Below are 23,053 nucleotides of genomic sequence, written 5' to 3' on the forward strand. Positions count from 1 at the left end.
TTCATCTATGGTGTGATTCACAAATTTGAGGAAACACCTCAAATTATGAAGGAAACAAGGATGTCGTTATTTTAGTTTGGATATGCCTGCACGTGATGAGTAGCACTTTTGTTGGTTTTTGTAGATATATATTTGAAATATGGAAAAATAGAAGGTGCTGGATTGGATGATTGATTCAACTTCATAGGGTGCAATGAATTTGAAAACATGCTAGTACAGATTCTTCAAAAAGTCAACACCATTGCAAAGCAAGCTCTATTGCCGATATGAATATTGTTATTTCTTTCATAGGAGAGAAGACAACAATTACCAAGTTTGCACAAGCACTTAATGAGAATGTAGAGCTTGGAATAAGGCAGGGAATGGCTGAAATCATTTAATATTCCAATGAATTACTAAAGTAAGTCGACACCTTAGAATGCTCAGCAAATCATCACTTCATGGTGACGTGCATTATCAAATGAAAAGGATTGGGTAGTCATTCTCAGCATTAGAGATGTATCAAAGAATTACAAAAGAACCTTAGGGTATTGATCTCCTTAAGGTAAGTATAAGTGATTTAGTTACTGTGGTGAATTATATTAATTAATTAATTATATATATATATTTAATATGTTAATAAATACATTACATGATTTAATTAAATGTATTTTGAATTTAGGCTCTTTAATTCATGCAAGGTTTATTAAAAGACCTAAATTAATACTTATAGTAGGATTAGAGATAAGTAAAATATAATGAAATGAAATGAAATTTAAAATATAAATATTGAACTTCTAGGAGAGTATGCCATCTAAAGGAAAATAATCTATATAGAATTTAAGTATTGTGTTAGCTTAATTCTATTATTAAAATTAAGGAGAGATGTTATAACCCTTTATGTTGTTGTTAGTAATGGGCATGAGTTAAATTACTAACATTGTAACTAATATTGATATTTTTATTTGTACGTACTTAAAGAGTTATGTGCCTTGATCTTTTCCTTTGAGAATGTTATTGCAGGAAAATGAAGGATTGATATTAGATTTAGAGGGAGTCTGATAGTTTGTCTAAGACAAGAAGCTCAGAGGATTGATGTTGAGAAGTGTAATAACCCCAATAGGTTATAACTTCTTCAAACACCAAAAATCTTTATACTTCAGTTGTTTGACATTTTGTCAAACACTTTGCAAGCAAGCTCTGATACCACTGTAATAACCCTCCTCAAATCTGCTCTCAAAAATGCTGATGAAAGCTCAAGGAATTTCATCAAACAATTCACATGCAAGGGACGTATGACTGATATAGTATTTCAGCTAGCTTCAAATGACTTTTTCTTAAATTTGCATCAATGAGAATCTTATGCTAGAAGACTACAATGGACTACACAATGACCTAATATGAGTGTGCTACTAATTTTGACAATATTCAGTGCATATATATGATCTAAGCATGAGAAATGAACACCTACAACCAACTGACATTTTTACAAACAGTTGGTATGCAAACTAACTAGTTGATAAATAATGATATTAAATTGTTTAAATGACACCAGCAACTATTATCTTCTTAATTGCAATGAAAAATACAATGCTCATGAAATATGGCCAAGACTTTGGCATTTACATGGATTACAAAGTGATAATGCTGGTATAATGCACACTTACAGCTGAAAGCTTATAACACCCTAAAAAGCAATACTAACAGAAGAACCTGGTTGTAGATGGCTGTAATAATTTCCTTCAATGCTGCCCTTTCTGCTTTGCTTTTCCGATTTGCTTTTTTCGACTGCTTTTTCGGATCCGCTTTTTGAACTGCTTTTACGGATTGCTTTTTCGGTTCCGCTTTTTCGGGCTGCTTTTTCGTATCTACTTTTTCGGACTGCTAGAATATTGAATCTCAAGACCATATCTTTCAATGGTGTCAAGATTTCCAGCTTGAAGGGATTTCGTCCTTCAAACTATTGAGACATAATCTCCAGAAATTTTTTCAATTTTTTTGATATTTCCAAGCATACTAAAAAGAAGCTCTTCCCTTTCTTTTATAGTGTTCTCACAAGAGCTCAATCCTTCGTTTTCTCAATGTGGGATAAAACATCACTCCCGTTATGTAACTTATGTCTCCAATGTGTTATAAAATAAAGAGGACTCTTTTAATTTAAATATTTTCCACAAACTATAGTCTATGCATTAATAAAGTTAAATATTTAAATTTTAACTTTATAAAATAGCTTTATCAATGCATAACAAATCTTATCAATGATAAACAAGTCTTCTTGCCGATTTTAAACAATTACCATCGACATACCACTGCTACTGGATGTCCGACCATATCCAAGATGACTTACTATAAATAGTAAGTATGCCCAAAGTTGCCTCAAAACCCCTCAGAAAGACCTGCAACTGAAACTATTTAGGCCAAATGGCCTCTAAGCCCCTTTAATGTCCTGGTTAGCCTACAGGACCATGAGGAAATAGGCTAATGACAACATCATGCTATGAATGCTAAAAAGGGGACATTACAAGAAGGAGCCTAACATTTCATTGGAGACAATATTGAAAGAGAGGTAGTAGATATAGGATATGGTTCAACCTTTTGTGAACTTGGTCTTATTGATTAAGAGGGAGTAAACCATGTTGAGATGGTTTCTCTAGTGTTCTGTAAATTAAAGCAGTCAAGAGGACTGTAATTCATGAATATATGTTGTGTTTATTTGATTTAATGGGCCCACCCCTTGTGTACATCATAAGTGATGACTTCCAAATGTTGTCTCTTGCATTTGTAGAAATTAGTATAAGGTGATGATTTTACAATAACTTGTATTATGTGATATCACACCTTAGTTGAGTACTTGGTGAATATCGGATGTCGATATTCTAGGAGACCAATACTCTTGATATTAGATGTGATATCAAAACCCTATTTAAGTAATTGGTGAATATCATATTTTGATATTTTGGAGGATCAATTCTCATGATATCAAACGTGATATCTTCTGATCAAAGAGATTCTTAAAACTTGTCATTCCTAATATTACCGATGGTGTAATACATGTCTTGTGTTTAGCCTTCCTAGCTAAGAGAGTGTGCTGATGTGTGGCAGCCTTAATTGGCTAAATTCTATGTTATACATTAGATATATTAAGCAGATTTGGAATGATGGAAAGTAAATCTACGAAGACACCCATGGAAACAAATCTTCTAAAAGAAGAAACTAAAGATGCTGCCCCCACTCCTTACCGTCAAATTATTGGATCTTTATTGTATTTAGTACATAATAGACCTGATATATGTTATGCAGTAAATGCTCCAAGTCAATTCATGAGTAAACCAAAGTGTGAGATATGATTAAGAAAAATGTAATTCAGCTAAATTACATCAGTACAGAGTATCAGGTTGATGTTATCCTTACCATGCCCCTTGCCAAAACCAAAGTGGAAACATTCAGAGAAGATCTTGGTATGATAATGTTTCCTGAGTACAATTCTCAATAAATTGAGATTCATATTATTTGTTGTATTCAAAATTGTTCTAATTTTGTGAGTCTTTTGAAAGAAATGTCTTTCATATGATATTTTTGTGAAAGTTATGTTAAGGAGATAATCTTATTGATAACTATGTTATTCATTTTGAGTAAGTGTTGTACTTAAATCACAAGAATATGCATTCTGTGGGACTTACAACTGAGTTCTTAGATGTCATTAAATAGACTGTCTTTGAGTTGTTTGTATTAGATGCATATTAGGTATGAGGCAAGTATGCATTTTTGTGAGACTAACAACTAAGAGCTTAGATGTCATCATGTTGATTAAGTTTGAGTTGTTCATATAAATGCATGCATACTAGGTATTTTAATAACTAAGAGCTGAGATGACAATTGTTGACCATCTTTGTGTTATTCAAATACCGATCGTCCTTTATCTTTGATTATCAAAATGTATTTATCCTTCTTGACTAAGAGGGAGTGTTAAAAGTTTTAGTCAAATCAAATGTCTTTATCTTATATATATATAATTATAATGAGGTATAATTAATATGTGTGCTTAGTTTATAAGATAAATTAATATGATTATAATATATAACTATGATTATATTTACTATAATTATATAATAATTTCAAATTAACAAATAGACATGTCCCCTAAAGGGACATGTCTATTCATGGCTTATACTTAATATAAAAGTAAGTGATTGTTGCATTTTGGAAAATGCATACAAAGAAGGCAGTGTTATTACATCTTCAAATGATCCTTATAAAATAACAAGAGGCAATCACAGTCATATCAAGTTTTATTGCTAACATGTTTGTTTACTGTGCAACATCCTATCTCAAATAGGTATGCGGATATAACCGTAGGCTCCCACGAGGGTTATTGAGCCCGATGTGCCTATTAGATATATGATTGATGGAGCTGATCAGAATAGTACAGTAAAGTATAAAAGTGACATTGCATTTTCACATTAAACCTTTTACTTTTTACCAATAAAATATTGTTGTAGAGATCGTGAACAGAGAGATATCAAGGGATAGTTTCACATCTGAAACCTTATATTTCATGTTACCATTTGATGGTGAGGTATCATAAGGAATATAAGAGAAGCAATAAGCATCAGAGATCATACAGAGTAACATGAGGTATAGCCTAAGATAGATGCAAACGGTGCATACCAATCATGCAAAAGATGTATAATAGTAAGCAAGCAGCAGTAGGGAAAGAAGCAAATATGAAATATCCTTTTTCAGAAGTGACTTGGTACAACTACAATAAGTCTCAAAAAAGAAAACAGTCAAGAGGTGTGCTGCTGGGCAAATAAAATGTTTATGCTACCCATATGAGTCTCTACAGGAACAGAATGCAAGCAAATAAAATCATTTAGTTGGCTAATGCAGGTTGTTGATTTTGGATTCACTTAAAAGATAAATTTGTTAGTAACAGATGCAGTAAGGTTTTCTTATTCATTGCTGGAAATTTTCACTTGTATGAAACAGTAAAGTTTTTCTTCACCACATGATGCAATCTTAATACAGATATCCAAGTTGACAAAGATGTAAGGGGGTTTTATTCATGAGGTTCTTACAGCAGAGATTCATAGGATGTTGCATACAATATATAACAGATTTCACTAGTGGAATTAACATGGCAAAAAGGAAGAGCCTCCGGTGAAGTGAATCTCAAGGAGCTTCTCAGACATACAACAAAGTGAAATAGTGTAGATTCTAGCAAAAGAATGCACCAGAATGAGAGAGATGCAGAAAAGCTAAGTTGCCTGTTCTGATTTGCATTCCTCTGCTGGTTCGAGATTCTGGTTTGACATTCGGTCAATTTTATTTTGGGCCGGGTTTGGGTTTGTTCATACAAGATTTAAAAAAAAATAAAAAATAACAATTTGTTTTATCTTCCAAAATACACAATTAAAGGGGAAGCCAAGTCATATATATATTTGTTGGTGATAGTGGGGATTAGTTTAGCTTATTTATATCAGGTGGGCAACTAATCTTTAATAATAATAATTTTAATAAACAAACAGTAATCATAATAGTTTAATAAACAATATGAACCACTTTTTACATGGCATCTCCAGACAAATTTAACTGCTCATTCCCCAAAAGTCTGATTTATAATGAGTTTGCCTATTTCCTAGAAACATTTCAAAGATCTGGAGATGGTGTTATTACTCAACTTCTGCAGAAACACATCATTTGGAGATAAAACAAAATTTCGTCTATGCATAATGGATACAATCTTTATTGTGCTGACAGGAAGCAAGAAGCTTACTCAGCAAATGTAAAGGACTTTTCAAGCATATATCTTGATGGACCATTAATAGTTTGTTGACATTGCCGAAAAATATTTAGGCTTGTAATATTTTGTGGCCCGAAAATGACACAAATAAAAAACAAAAATCACTGCTAAAAAATTGTGTTGAACCGACTGGGACAATATGTACGAAATTGCTACGAATTGTTGAAGTTTAACATCAGTCAAAGTAATACCGAGTATCTGAATATGTTATGCTGTATATATATATATATATACATATACATATATATATATATACATATATATATATACATATACATATATATATATATATATATATACATGATTATATGCATAAATATATGTATACGCATATATATGTATACAAGTTACATAATCATGATTCAGATCGGGCTTCTCTTACTACTGTTGCCGATTCATATCGGGTTGCTTCAATATTGATATTATAACATTTGTTATCTCTGATAAGGGATCGGGCCCCAAACTGTATTGCCATCGATATATATATATATATATATATATATATATATAGTGTTGTTCATGTTAATATCGAATATGTCTTATCGGGCATGATCAATTTGGATTGTCAATTGATTATAATTACTAACGAGTATGACCACGTAGAGTCGTGCCCCTACGGGGACATGGCCCTTCACCTTGTATAAGTATTAACTCTCATTGGTGGACGAGGCAATATCAATACATAAAATACTTGCAGTCCCAGTATCGGTAGGGTAATATTGCAGATTGTTAAATACATTCACATCAACACTCAACATTCTAGATAAGGAACATTGGAGCATTGAAGACCATTTGAAGGTACACACCTGCTGCATACAAACAATAAGGAGTAAGTAAAGTCTGATATAATCTGATATTCTTTCTATTAGAGATCATGTAAACTAACATGGTCTCAGAGCCATTTTGATAAGAAATTTTATTCAGAACTCATATATATATAAAATTTCAGACTTTGCTATTTTTTTGAATTTCATTTTCTTTCAAAATAAAAAATAGTCAACCACGTAAGGTTAGAGGATAGATTGGAGGAGGCATCAAACTTTTCTTCATGGAAAATTCGTGTTATGATAGTTCTAAGAGAAATGGAACTAGAAGAGTATGTAGAATCAAATAAAACTATTTTGGAAAATGATCTAGACAAAACAACGTGGAAAAGGCACAACAATAAAGCCATGAAAATAATTATAGACTCCATTAAGGATCATATTTTGCCTTATATTTCCAGCCTTTCTACATCATTTGAAATGTTCTCCACTATCATGAACACTTTTGAAATCAATAATACTAGCAGGTTGCTGACCTTAAAGCAAGATTTATTAAACGTAAAAATGAACAATGGGGAAACTATCACTTCCTATTTTTTAAGAATCTTTGAACTAAAAGATCAACTTACTACAATTGGAAGTCAAGTTGATGAAAAAGAACTTACCATGATTGCCCTAAGGGGACTCCCACTATCTTGGAAAACTTTTATTCGAGGACTAAACCCTCAACCCAAGCTTCCAAAATTTGAACTACTCAAGAATGAATGCACTCAAGAGGAATCAAGATTAGTCTCAAGGGGGATAAGCTTAAATCAAAAGGGAGACATTCATGTACTTCAAGTAAGCTCCAACAGGAAAGGAAAAGTTAATTGAAATAAGAGAGAATCCAACAAACCATATAAGAAAAGAGATTGGTCAAAAGTGAGGTGTTTTAATTGCGACAAAATTGGTCACTCTCATAATGTTTGTCCTGAATGGAAAAGAATTCAAGCTGCATTAGCAGAAATAAAATAAGAAAAGGAGGAAGTAGAAGAAAATCATGCATTTTATCTAGCACTCTCCAGTGAGTTAAACTCAAACAAAAACACTTGGATCATAGATAGTGGAGCATCTCGACATATAATAGGTTTTAGAGACAAATTCGAAAGCTTCTCAGAATACAACTTAGAAGAGGTAACCATCAGAGATAACTCCACTCATCTAATTAAAGATATTGTGTCTTGCTCCATTCATCTAAATTTAGGTATTACTGTTCAACTTAGCAATGTTTTATATGTACTTGGAATTAAGAGAAATCTAGTCTCTATATCTAGCCTTTCTGATCAAGGATACAAAATCACCTTTGAAGAAGACAAAGTTTTGTCTTGGTCTAAAAATGTTAACATCAAGAAAGCTATATCTATTAGAGTTAGAGATGGGAGTTTATATAAACTTTGTAATTAACAAAATTTTGCACTAAGTCATGAAATTTCAAAGTCTACAAAAATCTGGCATAGGAGATTAGGTTGCCTACATTTCCAAGCATTGTCATCTATAGGAAAAATTGTCAAAGGATTACCTAATCTAAAATCATATCACTTAGGTGTTTGCAAAGGATGTGTCGTAGGTAAAAATATCAAGCAATCATTCCTCAGGAGTGTTCATAAATCAAAAGCAATACTTGAACTAATTCATGTTGACTTATGCGGTCCTATGTCTGTACCCTCTCTAAATGGGTGCTTCTATTATGTAATCTTTATTGATGATTATTCTAGGAGAACTTGGATCTATTTCTTGAAACAAAAGGAATCTAGTGAAGTACTCTCAAAATTCAAAGAATTCAAAGCCCTAGTAGAAAATCAATCAGGAAAGAAAATTAAAATTTTAAGATAAGATAATGGAAGTGAATAAATCTCTGAAATTTTAAAAGATTTTTGCATTAATATTGGGATTAAGTGGGAGTTTTCTGTACCTTATAATCCTCAACATAATGGAGTTGCATAACGTAAGAATAGATCAATTGTCGAATCAGCCAAAGATATGATGCATGATCAAAACCTTTATACTTCGTTCTAGGTTGAAGCATCTAAAACTGCAGTTTACATTCAAAATCGATGCCCGCACTCAGTTTTAGAAAATACCGCTCCAGAAGAAGTATTTACAGGCATCAAACCAGATCTAGGTCACCTAAGGATATTTGGGTGTCTAGTCTATGTTCACATTCCTAAAGAGGAGAACAAAGCTAGAACCATCTGGGAAGAAAAGATTTCTCATCGGGTACAGCGAAAATTCCAAAGGTTACAGGGTCTATAGTCTAGGTCAGAGAATAATTGAAATCAGCAGGGATGTTAAATTTGAAGAAGACATTGCCTTTGACCTTTCTAAAAATAATGATGAGCTATTCACATAACCGACCACTGAAACAAGTGAAGATCACCCAATAGAGAATGAGAGGGAGAATGATACTGAATCTCCTTTATCTCATGTACCTACTTATGAAGATGTTGAAACCAACAACAATAAAGAGACCACTTTGGGCTAGAAAATTCATAGAAGAAAATCATGTTTAACCTAATGAAGTATTAAAAGAAGCAAGAAAACAAGAACTCAGTGTTGTTACGTTGCATTACTAACAAAACTTATCAAATCAAAACCTTCTAACACTAAAGAAGCCTTATCAAGTCAACCTTGGAAAGAAACTATGATTATAGAATACAATTCAATATTAAAAAATGATGTATGGAATGTTGTACCTAGACCTAAAAACAAATCAGTAGTTTCTTCCAAGTGGTTGTACAAAATCAAGCATGCACCTGACGACAACATTGAGAAATATAAGGCAAGATTCATAGCATGAGGTTTTTCATAGGAGGAAGGTATCGATTATGAGGAAACCTTTGCTCCGGTTGCTAGGTATACATCGGTTAGAACCATCTTGGCCATTGCAGCATCTAAAGGATGGAAAGTCCATCAAATGGATGTTAAGACAACTTTTCTAAATGGTGAAATTGAAGAAGTGTATATTGAGCAACCAGAAGGGTTTATTACTCACAACAAGAATACTCATGTATGTAAGTTAAAGAAAGCACTATATGGGATCAAACAAGCTCCCAGAGCGTGGCACGAAAGAATAGACGATTATCTTACAAAGCTAGGGTATTCTAAGAATGAGCCTGATCTTAACTTATATTTTAAAATAGATGGAAATGACATGATTATTCTTGTGTTATATATTGATGACTTGTTAATTACAGGGGAAGAACATCTGATAAGCAAATGCAAACAAGAATCGACAACTAAATGACATGAAAGGCTTAGGTCTTCTTCACTACTTTCTAGGACTGGAAGTTTGGCAAAAGGGAAACTACATCTTTCTAAATCAAGGAAAATATACTATTGATATTCTAGCAAAGTTTGGAATGATGGACTGCAGACCAATTTCTACTCCTATGGAACTTAATCTACATAAACTAAAGGATGACATGAATAAATCTGAACTTGTTGATCCTACTCTTTGCAAACAGATCATTGGTTCGTTGATGTATTTAGTGAATACTCGTCCTGACCTAAGTTACCGATTCGGATGCAAATTTTGAAGTGGATTCCGAAAGCGAATATGGGATGCGGGGATTTTTTTTTTTAGGATGCGGATGCAGGAGGAAATGTATATATATATATATATATATATATAATATTATAATATTAACATATGCAAAGAAATGCAAGAAATATACAAAAACAAATCATTTGATAAAGCATAATATGACTATGAATCTATGATACTTAACAGTTAACCGAACCTTTAAACAAAATTCAAGATATTTCAAAATTCATATGATATTCATATATCAATATCAATATCAATATGTGCTTGGCCAACATTAGCGTTTAGTCTTGACTCTTAAACAATAAGTTCAAATAGGTCATGTTCAAGATTCCAACAAAATAAAATTTAAAAACATGGTGAATGATTGAAGTCTGAAGATTCAATCAATCAGAGTCTGGCTCTGAATCATAGGGATTTGCAAGAAAATCCACATTCTCATTGTCATCTCCAACTGTTGAAAGATCATTTGAACCAAGCATGGTTCCACTTATGCTAGATGCACCACGTGCCACACTAACATCATCACCGTCTCCAACTGTAACAAGATCATGAAGTGTTGCATCCAAATTTGCACACTTAGGGGCTACATCTCAAAGCTTTGTTGCCCCTTCCTTGTAATGATCATTCTTACGTGACAAAAGACGCAAGTTGGTGTGGACAAAGACCAAGTCCTCAGCTTTCTTGGAGCCTAACCGGTTGCGCTTCACCGAATGGATAAAGGAGTATGTACTCCAATTCCTTTTAGCAGTAGAAGAACTAGCAACCTATATAGTTGTCACAAAACATACAAATGAAAAGTAAATTAATTTTATAGAATGTGTGAAACACTAAATTCTACAATGCAAGTGTAAACATAAAATTTTAAAACAAATTTACAAAACAAAATAAAAAACTTACTTGTGATAGGACTTTGATTGCAAGAGGTTGAAGATGCTTGAAAGGTTGACCATACATGTACCACCATGTGATAGCTCCCATTCTATTTTGTCCTTTAGTGCAAATGGAGAATGCTTTAACCCCGAAGCAAACAACCCAAATTCTTCCCTCACTTTTTCATGCATTTCTTCCAGTGGGAAGAGTCTTGAAAGGGCTTTGTGGCACCCCTCAGCAACCTCCTCATCCGCAAATGGTGCAACTCTACCCGGCATACCAGCTATCTCCTCACTATAGTACCTAGGAGATAAGGCATATGCAAGGAGGTGCAATGGGGTAGTCATCTTATTCCAGCGATGGTTGATAATTGCTTGCACTTGTTTGCATAAGGCTTCACATTGTGTGGGGTCATTCTCATGTGCTTGTATAGAATGTTTTACCTTCTCAACCATGGTGTCCATGCCATCATACACATCCCCTAAGCAAGGTGTATCTGTATCAGCAAAACCGAGCATAGTCATGATGGGCTCGGTGAAATCCAATACATATGCCACACGAGCCCACCAACTCTCATTCAAGATCAAATTCCTGATCCTTTGTGCTCTTTTTGAATTTGAGATCTTCCATACACCCCATTGATGACCGATGTCCATTTGACTTAATGCATCTTTTACCTTGAGGAGTCGTCTCATAACGATTGTATGAGATGCAAAACGGGTCTCAGCAACCTAAGCAAGTTAACAATATGTCAATTGACAATATAATTATAAATTTTAATTTTTAACTAAATTACAAAACCATGAAACTTAGTAATTTAAAAAAATTAATTTACCTTCAGCAACTCCAATTTGGAGTATGTTCTAAAAATGGATTGTGACGTGGTGGTTGGTCACAAACATCTGTATGTCCTCCCCCTCTTCATATATTTTCTTCACCCAATCTACTTCAGTACCAATCCTCTGCATGATCAAGTTAAGGGAGTGAACAGTGCATGGAGTCCAAAAAATATGGTCATACCGACTCTTAACTAAAGCACCCGCAACCCTGCAATTTTTGGCATTGTCAGTGACCACCTGTACCACATTCTCACTACCCACCATCTCGATGGCCTCAATGAGAATTCTAGAAATGAATTCCGAATCCTTCACTTGCCCTTCACAATCAATGGCCTTCAAAAACATTGCCCCTTTGGGGGAAATTGCAATCACATTAATCAGTGGCCTGTTTCTTGTATCCTTCCAACCATCTGACACAATAGTTAGACCCGAAGTTTTCCAAGATTTTTTTATTGGTTGAAGGTCTCTCTCTATATGTGCCCTCTCTTGTTGCAATAAAGTTGTACGCACCTTTTCATAGCCCGGGCTTGTGTAGTCAACTGGTGATTCTTTGATTGCTGCCACCATTTCCTTCCAATATGGTGATCTCACCAAGTTGAAAGAAAGCCCATTCGCATAGAGGCAACGTGCAATAGCTTCATCAGCGCGGTCTCTTGCCCCCATTTTAAATGCGGTGTCCAATTTGCCTCTTTTACGGGTTGAAATTTCCACTTCTTCCTCATCCTCTTTTGGCACAGGTACTTGCAAGAATGGGTGTTGGGAGGATGCCATTGGTTCAGTGGGTGTCTTTGGCTTGCTCTTTGAGGAAGGACCTTGATAGTAGCTTTTTTTTGATCTATTGATCAATGCATCAGCAGCTTCTTGTTCTCTTACAGATGAAAGTATTTCCGCGCTAGTCATCCTAGTACCATTTTTGCCTTTGCACATTCCAAATCCTTTGCCAACAGGGCCCATAAAATGAAGCTTCACTCGAGAATATGAGCTATTGAAAGGTTTTCCTTTGTTATTTTGACAATAATTGCACTTCCAATAGTATGAACCACCTCCTGAAACCTGTGATATCCGTGTTGTATGTCTCCACAAAGGAGAACATACATCAATTTTGAAATTATCAGTCCCTTCCCCTCCTTGGCCCCCCACTGAACTTTGACTAGCACTACCACCGGTATCCATTCTTGCCTAGTTTTTTGCAACCTATTTTATAAGAAAATAAATAAATTTTAATTAGTTCCTAACAACGATGAACATCAATGATCATGCATACAAGTGGGAAGAAGTGAGAAAAACTACTAAAATAGATACCCAAAGTTGCTTCTACATATCTTTCAAAAGAAAAAAAATTGAAAAAAACTTTAAAAAAATCTTCAAGAACTTAAAATAATCATCAAAAACTCAAAAAAATTCATGTAAATACTCAAGAAAAGGATTGATCTTTTACCTTGAATGGTTTAAACTTCTTTGAGAAATCTATCTCTCCCTCTTCGATCGATCCTCTTCGAAAATGGTGAACTTAGCTTCACAATGAAGGAGTGGCTGTAGGTGCAAACAAAACTCTAAAATGACTCTTGTGAATGCTTCTATGTTGTCTTCTAGGGTCGTTTTAGGGTTTTATTGTGAAAAAATGCTTTAAAAAATGCTTTTAGTCACATGTTGTTTCATAGTTTTAAGTTAAAATATATGTTATTTTATTGGTTTTCCACCTAACTCCCGCGGATACGTCTGGATGCTCCTGGATTCCCTGCGCATGCTGCCCGGAAGCCACCCGCAGGCATCCGGATGCGTGTGGAAGCTGATACTCAGCTTCCACACGCATCCAGATGCCTATGGAAGCTGATGCTCAGCTTCCACACGCATCCGGATGCCTGTGGGTGGCTTCCGGGCAGCACCCACAGCGCATCCGGAGGCTTCCCTGTCATGCCCAAAATGTAAGGGCAAAAACACACACAACAAATTTTTTTTTTAAAAATTTGAATCCAAAATCTAATTTAAAGTTTTAGAATAAAGTTTAAGAATTAGCCTATAATAATAATAACGTTAATTATCTAACTAAAATTGAATGAATGAAATCTAAACTAAAACATATTATGACAATAATATTTAAAACGTACTTAATTACTTTCCGTACCAATGAGCACTAAAGTTACGCTAATTAAACCTTTACTAACCACTTAATTTTAAACCTAAATTTATTAGAAATAAAACATTACTAAAGGTAATACAATATACTTAATATAACTATGATTGGATAATAAAATTAAACAGGCTTTCATAACTTACCAATCTTAACATTTTAATTGACAATTAACTCCAACATACCTATACAATCTAGTCAATTCAGTAATCTATAAGTTAATTCTAACTCTATTAAAAAAAACTATTACAAAATTTAAGTTTGACATTAATAGGGTTCATATATAAAAAAAATTAATCTAACAAAGCTCACCGTAGTATTTAACTAATTAATAAATCATTAGGATTATTCTAATTAAGATATTCTATTTTCCAAGTTAAAACTTTTAAAATAAACTAATTTAATATTAACATCGTTTCTTAACAAGTAATACCTTACCTCCTAATGCCATCGAATTTACTAATCTAGTTGCTCGATTAATGCCATACTTCAATTAAAATATAAACAATCTATAATTTATGTAAACATCTAATGCCCTAGCATAGAATACTACTGCTCAAAATAATAATAACCACTAATCCACATTTAAAATTAACATACATCTCAACTAACTAAACATACATATTAACTAGAACGAACCTTGACTACTAAAATAAATTAACTTAAATTAAATTTTAAGTTAACATACTTTAGTACTAATCTAGGGATATATCATAACCATATTCAATTATAATTATAATAATACTAATCTAACTAAACTTAATTTTAAAACAAACTTAATACTAATATAATTAACTCAACAAGTTAAAACAAATCCTATATTATGAATTAATAACATAACTTTATTAATACTATATCATTAAACCACCCTAATCTAAGACTAAACTTAAGTTAAAGAAAACTTAATCATGATACACTAACAACAATTGATAACTAATCATTCAAACTTAAATCTAAATTAACTTAAGTTTAACTACAAACTAATGATTACCGTTAACTGCACCACCACTAACTATATTACTAACCCACACCCACACAAGACTTAACCTAAAGTATACCCCACCTACCTTACACGCTGCCCAATCACTAATGCGCTGGCCAAGGTCTGTCAACGCTGACAGACCTGCCTCCACTGTCCCTTGCGTGAGTGAAGGGCAAGGCTTAAAAAAAAACGCATGGGGATGGAACAAGTTGCTTGTGGGTTGGTGGGTAAAGTTTAGATAGTTTAAACAATTTTCGACCAAGCCTTCATCATCCCCTACACACGCAGCCCAAGAATGATATGAGTGGTACGTTTGTTATGAATAAGGATTGGAAGTTTAAGAATAACCCAAGAGTCTCTTAATTCAATATTGTAGAGACATGAGATAAGGGTGGTGACATAAAATATTCACCCTAGGATTTATTAATTGTTTTTATATTGCTTGCCCCTTTTTTTGTTTAACTCACACTCGAACTCCCAATCAATACAAACTGACGCCTAGGAAGATGTAGTTATGAGAGAGAGGAGAGTAGAGTAATGAGATAGGATATCTTGAGGGTAGTTATTACTAAAGTTTTATAGTTGAGGTAGGATATATGTCATATCTAATCTATTTAAGGTTTGAAATTTAAGTTATTGCATTTGAAAAAAAAATAAAAAAATTAATAAGGAGTATCCAAGAGAATATTCTCTGTGACAAGGGGGTGGAAAATAAAAACTTTCCCATACATTTTCCAGAGAGGGTTCATTTGATCTGGAGATGCACATTTTTAATTGTGAGTCAAATTGACTAAGTGATGACATAAATTTTTTTTTTTCCTTGATATATATTTATCTTTCTCTCAATAGTGCATTCTAATCTAATGACAACATGGATTTCTTTAACAAGTATCATGCTCCAAGGTTATGTATAGGGTTATATTTGTGTCTTACATCTTATAATTTATGATTTATTTGTTCATTATACCACAAGGTGAATCTTCATTTCTTTCTGAATTCAAGGAATACATGATCTCTAGTTCAGTTGATTATATTCAAAATGAAACTTAGCAATGAAGGTGTTAACTTTGTGATTGCAAAGTAGAATTTCTAATTCATCTAAATACTTAACCATATATTTGAAACTTCAACATATCAATTTGCATTTTAATAACATAATTGGAAACTTGGAGATTTATAATTTAGTGACATTATCTATCAATCTATTTACTCACAACATGTGCCACATTGAAATCACATGAGAGCATTGCAAGGAGAATTTCATAATCTTTTCTTTCCTCTATTATTCATCCTGGTTCAAGGCTCCATTGGGAAAGAACCAGCAAGAAAACCCAATGTCTTTGCCACTACATCAAATTCAATTACAACTTACATAATATTACAATTCATTGAGTTTTCTTCAATGCTTTCACAAGAGAACTTTTATCAAATGTCTTCATTGCATCAAGGGAAAACATGAAAGAGACAAGAACCAACATGGAGTTAAACAACACAAGGAGATAAGCAAATTAAACATGCATTCCCACCCGGTTGCACAATAGGTCCAGCAATGAACCAATATAGGGGAAAGGTGGATTTTCTCAATAGGAGAAGTCAATCACCATACCATCACATAGCCCTTTCGGGGCTAAAACTTCAAGAACTTCCATTCTTTCACAAGGCCCTTTCGAGGCTATATCCACAAGGATTTTCATTCTTTTCCACATTCAAGAATTTTCAATAACAACAAGGTATGGGATGACAAGTAGGGGCCCATACACCCTACCCTTTCTCCCTCTTCTCACCATGAGAGGATACTCTATACTATTGAGGTCCAACTAAGGCCCTTTCCCCAAGCATGACCACTTCTTCCCTATCCAAGGGTGAGTGTTGCCAAAAACATCCGCATGAAAATCTCTCAAAAACAATCAAAACATCAAGAAGGCATATGAATAACATCAAAAGAAAACAAGATAAAATCCCTCCCAAATCCACCCCCAACACACAAGCAAGAAATGCATAACTACTCAATGTCTCCAACATGATTCAAGCAAGATTCAAACAAGAACACACATAAAGCACCATTCAAGGAGTGAAGAACTCCTACCTTCATAGAAGAGTTATGGCAATGGTGGTTTGAGAAGAGCTTCCCTTTCTTCCTTCAATCTTCAAGACTTCCTCCAAAACTAGAGGATTGGGTGACAAAAACCAAAACTACTCCCAAAATGCCTCTAAGTATGGTCCTTAACTCCACTAGGCTTCAAGTAACTCAAGATGGAGGTTTGGTTTCACTAACCCAAGTAAAGAACAACCCATTTTCGAAGTCAACCTAAAATAGGGTTTTTGAGTGACCCTAAGAGTCAACCTAGGAGGCTAAAGGGTTGGAAAGTACCCCCACCCATACCCTTACCCATAGGGGTACTTAAATTTAATGTTTCTAAGCCTTGAAATACTTATTAGGAACAAATAAAAGTTAGGGGAGTAGTAAGATCAAATTACAACCTTTAAAGAATTACAATACAAGGTTAGCACAAAATTAACAAGAAATTTAGCTCTGTTTTTCCATTGAGTTGTCTCGGCTAATTTTCCTGCACACTCATTGCACACATCAGTAAGTCCAAAAACCACATGCATAATGTGAATTACATATTAGAGGAATTATATAAATTAAAGCATCCATCTCTTAATAAATAGTTGTTTATCTAATTCTACTCATATTTCTAACCCTTCGACTTGCATAACCAAAGTGTTAGTGTTGCATACGTTTTCTTCATCATTATACATATTTATAAGCATTAAATGACAAAATCAAGTAACTGAAGTAAAGCATCATACATCGTAAAATAGCATAAAAATGTTCAGTGTATCCAATAATGTTCTGACATAACAAAGCATGAGTATCAAAATAACAATGTATCATCAGTGCTAGGATGGGTTGGGGCGAGGCCTCACATTCCCACATCCATTCGTATCGGATGCGGAAGCTAGGCACTAGGGCCACGAATCGGTATCAGAGAAATCAATGGGAGTTTTCATTCCCAATGACCAATGTAGTAAATTGCAGAAACTCTTGGCTCCACAAGTTATCAGGCAGAGTAGATGGTAACATATTCCATATCCAACAATGAGGCTTTCCTCCATGTTTATTCTTTTCCTCTAAGAGGTCGGCCTCCTTTTTGAAGAAATAAAAATAATATTTAATTTCACTCTCTGGAAGATTCACGCTTTCTTACAATAATAGTTAATTGCAGTTTAAAATAATATTAAAAAATCTAATTAATATAAAGTGCAAATATCATAGGCTACAGGAAGTCTGTGGCTGCAGAAAATATGTAGCTGCCAGAAGTTTGTGGCTGCAGGAAGACTGTGACAACAATGAGAACTGCCCATGCGACCCTCTCCTCAACACCTTGGCCTACGAGGGTCTGATTAGAGGCTGAACTCCATTGAATTTGAGTGATGGTGAGAAGGGGACATTACATACTACAATCAGCCTTAGCTCTTTCAACAGAATTGGTAATTGTTAGAGCTTGACTCCCTCAGCTTTGAGGAAAACAAATGAAAAATTAAAAGCTATCTTGAACTTCTGGATGATGTTTGTACCACATATCAAGCCATAGACAATCACGAAAACAATCAATACTTCTGGATTATAAAATATGGAGTATGCTTACAATTATTCTGACTTTAGTGTGGAATTGCCACTTTATAATTCTTAAAGTAAGGGTTTTCTTTTCTCTTCCAACAGGCACTTGTTTCCTGCTCATACATAAACAGTTTCACTTTTGAGCAGGGAGTTGTTGCTTGAGATGTTGAAATGTTGCTATCATAATTTTTTCCATGCAGGCATCAAACAATCATCTAACAGCTTTGCCAAGGGAGCTGGTACATTGTTCAAAATTGGTGAATTTGGATCTGCAGGTATGTTATTTCTGTGGGTTACTCTTTCTTATGTTTGAAATCAATTAAAGCTCTTCTCATCTTTACGTGCTTGGAATAATCATTTGACAATTGACGGGAGGTATGATATTTTATGGTGTAGTTTCTCTTATGCCGTTAAAATCTATAGTAGCTGTTCTCCATCACTCTTGTTCTTGGGAGGGTCACTTTGTCATAGATGAAATTAACAATTTTTTTTTTTGCATTGCTCAGGGTAACAAGATCACAGTATTGCCTGACCATTTGTTGTGCTCATGGACTATACTTAAAGAGATAAATGCTGGTACTTGTCAGTGACTTATCTTATTTGCAATGATAATTCTAGATGTAAACTTTTACTAAAATATAATTAAAGAACATTATTGTTTCTGTGAGTCAAGTACATGTTGCTACATTTCTATTTACTATATATTATTTATTTACTTTGTATAGCTAACAACAATCTCAGTGAGGTATCTGAATCCATTGGAAAACTTTCACGACTCATCCGTCTTGATCTTCATCAGAATCGTAAGTAAATGTTGTAATTGTTATCCACATTCACTTAATTTGCAGCAAACTAGCTTTCTTAATATTGAACCTGTCAGAATATTTGGATGCTTGTTAGTTGGTAATTATTCTTGGAAGTGGCTTTCATAGCTAATATTTTGGGTAAAATGTTGCAGGGATTTCATCGATCCCATCAGCATTTGCTGGATGCTCTTCACTGGCAGAACTTTATCTAGGGTTAGTTTGGTTTTTATGCACATCTAGTTAGTAAACTCATAGATATACAAAGATGCATATATGTCAAAAAATATATACACACTAGTCATCTTGTGCATATGTTTACCATAGGAGCGCACACACAAACACATGAGAGAGAGAGAGAGAGAGAGAGAGAGAGAGAGAGAGTCATCTGTATATGTATGTGGCATTTTGTCTAATCATTATTATCTCATATTTGTTAAGATTAGTATTTTGTTTATGCATGAAAGTGTAGAAAATACGGATATGAAGTTTTGTAATGCTAATTTTGATCTTGCAAATTATTGACAATATTATTTATTTTTTCACAACTTTAACTAATTGTTTCATTTTATTTTTCTGTAACTTTTTTTAATAGAAATAATCTTTTATCCACAATTCCTGTGGAGTTTGGAGCTCTTGCATCACTGGGCACATTAGACCTTCATTCTAACCAGGTATTAACAGATTTGTTTCCCACTTACTGTAAAGTTATATTTGAAAATGTTTGGAAATTAATCTTTAGAGGGGGAGCTTCCATGTTTCTTTTAGGCTGTCTTTGATTTTGGAAAGAATTTCTTCTCATACAGATGAAAACATAGTTGTATCTGAACATTTTCTCTCAAGGCCTTCTAGCATAATTTTCAGACATTATACATATTATAAAATATAGATATTGTCAATTTTACACTAACCGGTCTTGCATATTTTTCACATTTAATTTTTTTAATTTTTTAATTGGTAAAAAGATTTCAAATTAATGATGCTAGTATTGATATATTACTTATTGCAACAATAAGTTGGTTTAAAGATGGTTTTAAGTACGGATTTTTATTACAATCCAACTCACACATATTATTCAAGACATAAACTCAACAAAATATATTTAAGACGGTTAAATAATTTCAACAATAGTGCATGTACGCCATTTTTAAATAACATTTTTCTAAGAAGCCCCCTCTATAGGGCTGTAATCTAATTGCTTCCTTCTCAAATCACAAAGTCCTTACATTTTTGAAGATCTAAATGCATCACACTATTGGTAGGAACTTTGATGCTTTGCGTCACTTGTTAAACACACAATAATACCTTCAATCAAAGATAATAGGCACAAATTGCAGTGAAAACTTCGAATCCAATTGCTTCTTTTATTCACTTTTCTCCCAAATTGGTATTGCACAATCAAAGTTATGCTTGCGTGAGTTTCTTAGAGCTTTCTTGCATTCAACAAAAGATGATATTTAGAATGAGAGGGGTAATCCTTTATATAGGAAAAAGGAGTGAGAAAAGAAGGAAAAAGAGTGGAAGAAACTCAATGACCTTGACCTAGTTAAACTAGGTCAGAAGAATTATTGGATTACATATCATGAGGACATGCAATCGAATTACATGCAATTCATCTTCTGCAACTACAAAATTGAAAATGCTCTTGAAGTAAAAGTCGAAACTATTGAACTAATCTTGTAGATTATTAGCAAAGCCCTTGTACTTGATGATGGGAACGTGTTAGAATATATAGTCCACACCAATATAACTAAGACGGGGTGGGGGGGGGTGTGGGGGGTGAATCATTATCTAACTATTACCACATTTATCAACTTGAAACAAACTTAACCATATGAGCAATATAATCAGAAACCACATCAAGATACTCATACACAATAACACCATATATGTTAACTAGGGAAACCTTTGATTAGAGGGAAATCCCTGGTGGGGATGGTACCCACAAGATGATGTACTAATATAAATATTCCTTGTTAGAGGATGGACCCTGTTAGGAGTCTACGAATACATTTAGTACATATGAGTCCTTGTTAGGAGACTTTGAATCCTTGTTAGGAGATTCCAACCTTGTTACAAGTTTTGCCAACCTTGTTACAAGTTTTGCCAACCTTGTTAGGAGTTGTGGAAGACAGGTGGATCCACTGCCCAAACAACTTCAAGGCAAGACCAATGAACCCACTATCCAAATGATCTATGTATTATTCCTATTGCATCTTTTCAGATCCTCTTTATCAATCAAATCTGAATCTTCTGGAACACTGCTTTGTTTATCTTCTTCTTCTTTAGGATCGGCAACAATTGTTCACACTAAACAACTCACAATACATCAGGTGCATATCTCCTAGAGATATACTTGCTTCCTTACATGAATCTTTTCAAAACTGCCCCATTTAAGTTCTTCTCTTCCATTGCTTAGGAGATGTTTTTCATGCATATTCTCCCCCATTGACATCAATATCAAAGGCCTCACAATATACTTATATACCAATTGTTAGAATACTGCTTCAACTTTTCAACTAGCTCGAGTGTCCAAATACGCTGTTCAAGATGGAATACCAAGAGGCCTCAATGACTTAGCTCATCATAGATACTCCCCTATACAGGAAGCATCAACATTTAATCTAGTCTAACAATAGTACTCTGTACCATTGGACTGATCATCTACTCAAAAGTAGGCAGGGGCATAACCCTAAGCATACCTCTCAGGTACTCAAATGTGTCTTTAGGCAAAGGCTTCATAAAGATATTCTCAATTTGATTTTTAGTACTTACATACTCCAATCTGATCTCCTTTTTCGCTACTTTCTCTCTCAACACATGATACTTAATAGATATATGCTTAGTCTTAGAATGCAATACTAGATTCTTAGACATACTCACTGTACTTGTGTTATCACAGTATATGATAATAGGTTCTTTGAATTCAATCTTGATATCTTTCAACATCTGCTTCATCCACGTAACTTGATTACAATTATTTGCTGTTGCAACATACTCTACCTCAGTTGTACTCTAAGAAATACAATCTTGCTTCTTGCTTAGCAAAGAAACCAATCTTCCTTCAAGAAAGAATGCTCCACCATTGGTGCTCTTTCTATCATCCATACTTCCTGCCTAATCCGCATGAGTATATGCACATAGAGTGAAATCACTTGATCTGTCATACCATATCCCATAGTCTAATGTTCATTTTAGATATTTGAATATCCTCTTTACTGTTGCATAATGATACTCCTTAGGATCAACTTGAAATCTTGCTACAATCCCAATTGCATTTGCTATATCTGGTCTGGTGTGAGTTAGATATTGCAAACCTTCAATCATGGATCTCTACTTCTTCTACTCTATTGTAGGTGTCTCATCCTTGCTAGATAACTTGTGACCAGTTACTGTAGGTTTACCAACAAGTTTACAACTCTCCAATCCAGACCTTTTCAACAAGTCTTTTAGGTACTTAGCTTGTGAAATGAAAATACTATCAGTGTTTTGTACAATTTGCAATCCTAGGAAAAACTTCATTTCTTCTATCATGCTCATTTCAAATTCATTCTTCATCTCTTCAGCAAGCTTATCACTTACTTCATCATTACCTCCAAATATGATGTCATCATCAAATATTACTATTATCAACAAACCATTCTCAATCTCTTTCAAATACAAATTACTGT

General features: G+C 33.9%; 1 protein-coding gene across 3 annotated transcripts in view; it reads left to right on the top strand.

Moving 5' to 3' along the window:
- Positions 1 to 23,053, top strand: part of LOC149541067 (Leucine-rich repeat (LRR) family protein) — a 243,758-nt gene that overhangs the window by 94,854 nt on the left and 125,851 nt on the right. For all 3 annotated transcript variants that reach the window (XM_089802058.1, XM_089802059.1, XM_089802060.1), the window contains exons 6-10: positions 18,780 to 18,854; positions 19,086 to 19,155; positions 19,305 to 19,382; positions 19,538 to 19,598; positions 19,978 to 20,056. In XM_089802058.1, the coding sequence (XP_089658184.1) occupies positions 18,780 to 18,854; positions 19,086 to 19,155; positions 19,305 to 19,382; positions 19,538 to 19,598; positions 19,978 to 20,056 (363 nt within the window). The remainder of the gene's footprint in view (positions 1 to 18,779; positions 18,855 to 19,085; positions 19,156 to 19,304; positions 19,383 to 19,537; positions 19,599 to 19,977; positions 20,057 to 23,053) is intronic.

The sequence above is a fragment of the Cupressus sempervirens genome, chromosome 9 (assembly GCF_028749045.1).
Source record: "Cupressus sempervirens isolate cs-2001-9-10 chromosome 9, ASM2874904v1, whole genome shotgun sequence".
Taxonomy (NCBI): Eukaryota; Viridiplantae; Streptophyta; class Pinopsida; order Cupressales; family Cupressaceae; genus Cupressus; species Cupressus sempervirens.